General features: G+C 42.5%; 1 protein-coding gene across 3 annotated transcripts; it reads left to right on the forward strand.

The window, feature by feature from the left end:
- Positions 1–1322: 1322 nt before the first annotated feature.
- LOC147615122 (uncharacterized) lies at positions 1323–5007 on the forward strand. 3 transcript variants are annotated; one of them, XM_086779104.1, is made up of 2 exons: positions 1323–1441; positions 1594–5007. In XM_086779104.1, the coding sequence occupies exon 2, from the start codon at positions 1778–1780 to the stop codon at positions 2645–2647; it is 870 nt and encodes a 289-aa protein (XP_086635230.1). In that variant the 5' UTR covers positions 1323–1441; positions 1594–1777; the 3' UTR covers positions 2648–5007. The 3 variants fall into 3 exon arrangements, with proteins under 3 accessions (XP_086635230.1, XP_086635231.1, XP_086635232.1); XM_086779105.1 differs by having other exon boundaries at positions 1330–1441; positions 1600–5007; XM_086779106.1 differs by having other exon boundaries at positions 1376–1441; positions 1617–5007.
- The last annotated feature ends 4342 nt before the right edge of the window (positions 5008–9349 follow it).

The following is a 9349-nucleotide window of genomic DNA, read 5'->3' on the forward strand; positions in this document are numbered from 1 at the left end:
GAGGTTTTTTTTCCCTGTGCATATGTACACCCTCTTATCTACTCATTTTGGGGTGTGTACTTATCTTTTTTATCTGGCACACATTTGTTCATTCTAATCTAGTGAATTTGTGTGCTCTCAAGCTTCTCTATCTTGCGTGTGGGCATTGTTGCAACCCTAGCCCTAATTCCAACAAATAGAGTACTAAGAACTACTTATCTAAAGGCCACCCAAGATGGTGATTTCCTTATGCTCTTAACCTAGAACTCACATTCCGTGTTTATCCCCTTAATGATATAGTGAAATAGCCCCAAATTTCAATGTATTCCCAACTAGCATCTATCATAATAATATGTCTAGGGGTTGATTATGGGTTGTCCCAAAGATACTCAAGTTTCCCCAGATACATGTTGTCAGTGGCTTAAGGACTAAAACCACTACTTTTTTTCCAAATTATTTACATATTGGTTCTTCCTTTTTCCTCTTATTGGAGCTAATTCTTGCATGGTTGAATGGGCTAGATCAATGCTCTTGCATTTATGAAGTGTATCTAGTTAAGATTGGTGATGCTTCTTTCATTTATTTCAACTTAGCCAATGTGCCTATACTGACTTCATGGTTGTGTCTTTACTAGACACTTATTCTCATAGTGTGATCTACAACTTTGCATACTTGTTCCACTTTATCAATAGGCAAAATGTGCTCCTCACACGTGATGATATGAACCTCAATGTTCTTTTGCATGAAGCATATGGATTCAACTGAGCATGTATGGTGACAAGCTCTTATTGATGGGAAATTAGGACTTTTAAGTGGATGGTTGGAAACAAAGATTCCTCTTAAAGGACTCTACTATTTGTTTTGTTGAACCTATCACACATTGAATCATGCCACCTTTTTTTTTGTTTGGTGTGCTTATTTTCTGATAAATATTTGTATTGTATTAATTAAATGCCACTAACAAGTTCCCCATGGCCACCCCTTCCCTCTCCTCCTTCTCTCTCCCTCCCTATACTCGTAAATGAGCCGTTTATGGCCTTTTATAGAGAATTGTGAGACCTTAAATAGAAAGCGTATGGAGTGCATGGAAATAGAAAGCATATGGGGGGTCATCATTTCCTTGCCTTAGATAGAGAGGACATGAGAGGGTGAATCCATGCAAATAGCAAGCTATGGAGGGTCATCATTTCGTTGACTTTTCAAGACATACTAAAATGGAACCTTAGAAAAACACTCTTATTCTTGAAAATCTCATAGAATATATTTAATAGAAATGCAAAAAAACATTTTGGTGCCAATATATTATTATTTGACCATGAGTGACAATGTGTTTGACCGAACAAAAAAAAAAAAAAAAAACTTTCTTAACTGGAGCCTGCTCTTCTTCTCTTTTGTGGGCGCCCTCTTGAAAGAAGAAGAAGAATGGCCAGAGACGATCTAAACGCTCTCTCTCCTGGTCCAGGTAAGTGACCGAATTCTGCACACGAGGAACCTTGCCGACACACACGTATATGTAAAAATGTTCAAATCCTTTTTCTTTTGGGTAGAATATTTACGTTTGTTTTTGTTTTGGGGTGGATTATCATGTTTAAATGTTGTCAATTTGAAACCTAGTCTCAGTTTGAGAGACTCTGCAGACCCCCAGGTCTACCATCAAGTGCAGCACGAACTTTGCTTGTGTGTGCAGACCAAGGCTCAATTTATGTGCAGACCAGCTGCACACAGTCCCTCATCGTACTTAGAACAAGGTACCCAAAGGTTAGTTCAGCAGGGGGGGTCTTGATTGCCCTTGCACATCATGGGAAGTGATGATGATGGTGGGCGGAAGTCAAAGTCTAACAGCACATGTGAATGGACCCCTGATGCGGTTTCCTGCCTGCTAGACAAATATGGGGAGAAGTATGCCCTTGGGAGAGGGTTACTTAGAAACACAGATTGGGAAGACGTGGTCCAGAGTGTGAACTCCCTTTGTGAGGTGCAGAAGCGCCCAAAAACAGTGAAGCAATGCAGGGATAAGATTGATAGTTTGAAGAAAAGGTACAAAACAGAGAAAACACGGCTCGGTGGTGCCAGGGCTATGTCCAGCACGTGGCCTTTCTTTGAAAAACTTGATGAAATCATCACATCTGTACCAAAAACAGCCAGAGCAGCTCCCAAGCAAGCCAAACTGGTAACCCTTCTTGATGTTGGGCGCAGTGCTTCTCCGGCCGCCGCCGATGAGGAGGAACACCCTGACAGCTCTTCTGAGAAGTGTGAAGAGTCCCTTTCCACAAGAGATTCTCCAACAGCAAACAGTGAGAGTGAACAAGGGGGCTCTTCTCAAAAAAAGGAAAAAATGGCACTAGATGTCTCCAATGATGAGTTGTCGGGTGATGACTCAGTTATGCCTAGTCACAGTAAAAAAGGAAGCCGGGATCCTTTTTATGACAGTTGTCAGAAAAAGATGGAACAATTTTCTGAGACAATTTTTAAAGTGCTTGAAAAGAAAACAAGGCAAGTCCATCCCCATCCAGTGCAGGCTTTGGCTGATGCAATTGTTGGCTTTTCTGATGTTTATGCCAGGATCGAGCTTGCAAAGATGGAAGTCCATACAGACATGGAACTTGAGATAGCCAAACTTCAAAATAGGACAGGGAAAAGCAGAAAGAGAAAAGCAGTGCAGAGATGAGATGAGTTGGTTTCCTTGAATTTGACTGCACAATGCGAGGTTGTGTGGTGGGGGTTGCACACAACATAGCATGTGCGTGCTGTCCATATGAGCAGTTGAAGAATAAAGTCTTTCTGTGCACAGGTCATCATGTGGAATGGCTCGTGTTAAAGCCGAGGGTTTATGCTTGAGAACTTTAATGTGCTTTCTCGGTGACATGTGCTGTATCAATGATGTGGCTAGTTATCTTAGGTAAGATTTTCTTCAATTCTTGTTGGGCTTCATGGATGTTATCAAGGGAGGTGATATTGTATACATCTTGTGTGCACTTTCAGATGTCTCTTGTGGAGGCTGTTCATTGGTTTTCTCTGCTATTCATGCGAGTTGTGATATTGTATACCTCTTGCATGCACCTTAAGATGTATCCTGTGGAGGCTCTTTATTGGTTCTGTGCTGCTATTCATGCTTTGAAAATCCGACAACCACCTGGAAATGATTTTATTTCACTGCTACCTTACGAACATGTTTTTTTATCAATGTCTGTGCATAGCTGGAAAACGAATCTCCATTGCAGGTTTTCGAATGAACAGCAGCAGTGCCTGAGCTCTTGTGTTGAATTTGTAATAAAGAATTGCTTAGTAAACTTCATGGAACTTCCAGCATGCAAGAAGGGTTTCCTGCATTTCTCAAGTTTTTACTTGAAACCCATGCTCAATGTTAAGGATCTGTAAAGTCAGTTCACCTTGGGTATCATGCCCAATCCGTCTAATTGGTCCTTTTAGCTGAGTTTTAGCCCCGTCAGCAGCTTTCAGAGGCTCATGGAAGCAAATAGAGCTTTCATCTTTTTAGCCACAGTTAACTTTGTTTATGGGATATTATATGATTATTGTCAAGCTGCTCACTTGCATGTTTGGCCTAGATGCTTGTATCAGGTGTTTTTGTGCTTTGAGCCACTAATGCATCTTAGCTCAAGTCTCTGCTATTCCCCATCATGCATACATTAATTAAGTGGAGATGAGCCTCTTTTATAAGAGCATGAAGTTAAGGGGCAGGGGAGTAGCCTAGTGGCGAAGCTCCGGCTTGGGAACTTGGTCGTGTGGGCTCAATACTCGACAACCCCCCACCACCACCACCATAAGGTGTGCATCAAGAAGGCCTTTTGTTGGTATTCACAAAGAGAGCCTTGCACAAAGAGAGGAAGGGAAGAATGCAAGGGCCAATATAGGGCTTGACTCTGGTCGTCAAATGTGACAACCCTCTTGTAGGGAAGCTAAGTCACCTCACTTGCATCATCAAAGGTGTCACTCCAGTGGTGCCTTGCAAGTGTGGGTGGGGAACAAAGAGGGAAGGAGATACGGAAAAGCTCACCTTGACCTTAATGCCGATAGTGCCTGCAAGATGGAGGAGAAGCTAGCTACAAAGAGAGAGAGAGAGAGAGAGCGCAAACATCAAGCAACAACATCAAACACCCACCCACAATCCGCTTGCATACATAAGAGGAAGAGAGAAATCACACAAGCTACTAAACACAAGAGCAAGAAGACTCAATTATGAATGGGATTGTCCCTTTTGTCATTTGTAAAAACGACTACTATCCATGGCTGCATATATATTTGCAATATTTGGCTGCCCATGGAATGTCCAAGCGGCCCAAAAAGCTAGTGAAGTTATCCTAGGCTCTATGTATATATGAAAACCATCTTAGCCGGCAATACACGTCATAGGCTCTTGGCACATATATTTAAGCACTTAGTGCGATTACAAAAGATGAGTACAAAAGTGACACAACCGCGCGTCAAGAGTCATGTTAACCATGTGGTTAACATACCTCCTTCACTAATCTAGATTTCGTCCTCGAAATCAAGAGGTACGATAGGGAGCTATTGGTAGTAGAGGAAGAAGTGAGGTGACAAAGTTGTAATGCAGTTGATGTGTTGTGTCATCCTTTGGAAAGACTTGTAGAAGAGCCAAAAGTCGGCCTCAAATATATCCTTGAATGTGATGGGGTGTCACCCTTGCAGCCCCCTGGACCATTGTTGGGGTGACGTAGCCTTTGCAGCCACTGTAGCCACTAGACTTGTTCGTAGCAGTTGAACAGTTGCTTTGAGGTGGGCCTTTTGTTGATGTCGAAAGGTAGGCCTTGCCTCTCTCTATTCAAGTTACAAAATCCAATGCGGAACTCGATATTCAAGTTGATGATAAGCTTGAAGAATCAAATTATCACCGCGATATCCAAGTGTTACTCAAGGGGTACCTTTTAGAACTTTGGTTGCAGTAGGTATAATTGTCCTCAGGAGTGTTATGGGCTACCACACCTCCCAAGAAGGAACTTCACACAAACACCAATGGGAGAAGCAATAGACATAACAATCATTGGGTACTTACCAATGCTTCGAACTCGTGTTTCTTGAGGCTCTCCAAGCTAACTTTGAAAGCTCCACTCCTCCGAACATCACCTCCATGCTGTCACCGCGAAGTCGCTCACACCACGTATGCAAGGCAACCACCTCTCACTTCCTCATACACATGCATACATGAAAGAGGCACATGTACTAGGGAACACACACACACACTCTCTCTCTCTCTTTCTCTCTCTCGACAACTCTCTCGACAAAGTACAAGAGCTCTCATAACACAAAGGAAAATTGTGTCTTTCCATTATGAGAAAAGCCTTACATACAACTAGCTCTTATTCATACTTGGGCGCTCAAAACTTATTCATACTTGGGCGCTCAAAACTTACTAACTAAGGCATTGGGTGGCCAATATCTCATAATGTACAACTTTTTTAGTGCCTTTTCTTGACACTTATTAATGTCCTCAAATGGAGGAGCATATTTGTTAATCCAAAAATGGGATTAACATTTCCTCCTACTACTACCTGATGTAAGTTCTGTCCTCAGAACCTATTACCAAGGTCGAAAGACCTGGTCGCCGAACTCATATTTGTAGAAGCTGCGCGGTTGTAGAAGTTGCAGCACGATTGAATCTTTTTTAAGGTTATTCTAAATGCTGAGTGAGATGTCCAGAACCCTGTGTCGACCATATCTTCAAAGGTGATATGCATGTAGCTTGGAAGACACCTAAGGTGATGATAGTACAACATCATGCCTCTTCATTTGGCCCTGTGTTCATGTCGAAGAGGAGTTGCTCTGCATCAAAGCCATCATATTGCTCTTTTGGTTGATCGAGAAGCAAAACGATCAACTTCAGGAATGTGACTATTGTATTGCCACACGATAGCGGGATCTTGAATACGGCACCACGCTCGTATCCAGGTCAGCATTTGTTGCCTTTGTTGTGCTATATCTGAAAATGTTGCTGGTACAAATTGCGAGAAATTATAGCACACATGAGAGTCCCTTTGCTTGGCATCATGGAACTGCAGTGGGGTGAGCCTTCACTTAATAGGCATGTATAGCGAATCAACCCTTTGGGTTGGTGGTGGTGAGCACTGGTATTGCTGACTATACTCAGGAATTGTCGAATACTCCTTATGCCACTCTGGATGTATACTGAAATCCTCATGTGGGGATTGGTATCATCTGTTATGATGGCGATATAACCCCCTCTTGTGCGAACAAGATTTGCCTTGCGCCACCTACGAAAATAGTAGCTAATCATGAATGTAACAATTCTGATCTCGAGTAGGTTCGCTAAGTGGGGGTTGGCCAGCTTCGTATGTTCCGCCACATTTTCCCATAATGTACCTTCTCCTACAACTGGTAACAGCGTGTGTATTATAAACCTCTAACCATCCATTTCTAATGATCCACTAATAACTACGTACAACCACCTTGTTGTTGGCCGGTGTTGTGGGTATATCATATGGCATAAACAGGTCAAGTTTATCGACACTGTTATCCAAGATATCAGATTGTTGTAACACCCGACACCAACTATGGAGGTTAAGGATGATTGGATGTAAGGGATAGAAAAATATATCAGCTAGATCCATTAGTACTAAGACCCTCCTAAAGATACCCATAATGATAGTTGGATCGGCATCTCTTTCTGTATTTGGAGAATTAGTGTTAAGTCTCCTAAATTGAGGTTGTCAGTTAAGTTAATCTCATATTGAAGAAGGGAGAGGGTTAGTGTAGACAAAAACAAGGTTAAGGTTTGAGGAGGGGGCCGAGGAGCTACCGACAACAAACCTATCGCCGAGGCTAGTCTTTCAATGAGTAGTCTCAATTCATCTGTAGGCTCCATTCTTTCAATCCTTTGCCTTATTGCTAGCTAGCACTCTAATTCATGTATCCTTGAGTCTTTTATTGATAGAAGGTCAGATATTGCAGCCTCACGTACCATTCGAGTAACATCTAATTCTTCAAATCTTCGTGTAGCCGCTTCTCACGCCCTTCTTGCCGATGCTTCCAATGCATTAGCATCTTCAATCCTCTTTAGTTGCTCTTCGACTAATAACTAGCTGCTCATTCAAAGCTTTAATCTTCTCGGCATGGGCTTTGTTTAAATGTTCCCTTTCAGCTTGAAGATTAAACACTTTCTGTTCTGCTGTGCAGCAGTGATCGATTCAATGAGGGTAGTGATTTGCTTTGTTGACCGTTCTTCTTTGACCACCTGGAACATTGCATGAGCCTCGTTGAGCTACTGTGTATGTTCTTCTTCTTTCTCTCGAGCATTTGCCACCTCCTTTTGAAGCTACTCTTTAGCTTGTTCGACTTGTGCTTTCAGCTCTGTGTTTTCTTTGATCCTTTGCACTATGGTTTTGCTCAGCATTTGGTTGTTTCCTTCCAACACCTAGTATCTCACCTCTTGTTCTTCTGCGGCCTTCAAACTTTTGAGGATGACGCCTCTGTGTGTAGTGTGAGGTATACAATCATTTGTTCCTGGAGCATTTGTACTTGGTCTGAAGCTTCCTACACTTGCTTCCATAGAGTGGTATTCCTGTCATAGAGCATGTACATAGTTGACAACGCCAAACCCTCTGCTCGTGTTCCCAGATAGAAGTGCTTGTGGAGGCCACGCCTTCTGTTTTGCAGAATGGTAATTGCAGCAAGCTGTCTAAGCCTTCCATTGTCTCCTCCAAGAAGCGATTTGGCTCTAAGTTATGCAAGAAAGAAGTGTCACCAATTGGGCCTTCATCTTCTAGTCGCTCTCGCTTGTTTTGGCTTGCAAGTTCTTCTGCTCTCTTTCTTTTCTGAATTTCTTGGCCTTCCTCTCTGTAGCCTCTGGATGTACAGATGTAGCTTCTTCATTCCTTTTGTCAACAGCTTTCTATGGCACAACTTCTTCTAGGACCTTCTCTACACCAATCTCAGTTGAAACTGGCGGATCTAAGAGAACAGAATCGCAGAGTGGGGAGAGGTTTTTGGAATGCCATATGTTCCAGGCTTGGAGGGGGTGTTTGAAGAGGCAATTTCCAAGCCGTGCTTACTGGTATATTAGAATGGCTTATTCCCCTTGCCTCTTGTTTCTCTAGCACCTGCTGATATGATGTAATGTCTTTGGATAGTTCTTCTTCCAAGCACTGGGATTCCGCAACAACTGCTCGTATTATGCCCCTCATCTTTTTGTCCTTATTTTTTCGCTTCCCCTTCTTCAGCTCCTACATTATCTCCTTTGTTTCATTTAAGAGGGTTTGTCCTTCCTGCAGCTCTTTAGGAGTGATGGTTGGCGGCTCTAGAGGCATTGCATCTTACTGTATACCTGTGCTTCCGACATGCTTTCGGGAATTGGAAGATTAGGTGCATGAATGAACACTCTGGTAAAAAATTGATTGGTGTGGTGACTTTAGGTAGTTCTCTATCTCTTTATGGATATGCGAAACCTAGTCTTCCTCTTTTTCTTCATGTACCTTAGTTATACGATTTAGTGGTACTCTATTATACCTGTCAACTGGCTTCACCTCCATCATCATAGATATTGCTCTACAAGCCTTTTTATTTACTTCATCATGGATATTGTCATACTCTCCCCCATTGGAGTTGTAGGAAACCCTTTTGAGCATATCGTCCATGGGCAGTTTCTCAATATTAAGGATGTGTTTGAATTGGCGGTGGTAATTGTAGAGCCCTACGTATTAGTTCTTCCGAGAGATTCTTCTGAGAGAAGGACTGTTCGGTGGTGCGATTTTCCTTTGTGAAATCGTACCCATCTTGGTGGCTTTGTCATATGATTTGAGGTACTCTCCACATAAATCTGTATTGATGGTATGGGGAAGGCTTTCAGTTCTACCTAGACCTACTTTCTCCCACCCTTGACCTCTGTATCTTCCAATATTTGTAAACATTTGGGGCTGTGGTACTGGAGAGTGATTTTCCTGTGTAGTGTTTAGATGTCTTTGCTAATCACAGATCCTTGGAAACTCTGTGCATATGGCCCTAGATAACTGAGCTTGGTGCCATGAGGTCCTCTCTTCCTTCATTCCACATGTGACCCTGTGGTACTGGTTTGGGTCACGGCCAGAGTCTCTTCGACTTTAGGTTCTGGTGTAACGGAGGAAGCCATCTGTAACATTGGAAAGAGCATTAGTCATAATGACTAGCAGGAGCTCATGGTCCTCCCTTTTTTTTAAAAAGGATGGTGTGTGTGTGTGTGTGTGTGTGAGTGTTTGATGAAAATAATGTTAGTGGGGTGAGCAATAAAAGATGTATGCGTGTTGGTCAGAAAACAGTGTAAAAACATGAAGTTTCAGACGTGAGAGCTTAAGTCATGAAAGTTCAGGTGTGGGGCTTAAGCCGTGAAAGGCTTAACCCATGA

Source organism: Cibotium barometz, chromosome 40 (assembly GCF_041138505.1).
Source record: "Cibotium barometz isolate CiBa-2024 chromosome 40, ASM4113850v1, whole genome shotgun sequence".
NCBI lineage: Eukaryota > Viridiplantae > Streptophyta > Polypodiopsida > Cyatheales > Cibotiaceae > Cibotium > Cibotium barometz.

What these genes read in the sequence shown, in the direction of transcription:
- LOC147615122 (XM_086779104.1), top strand. Translation starts at nt 1,778, where the DNA reads ATGGGAAGTGATGATGATGGTGGGCGGAAGTCAAAGTCTAACAGCACA.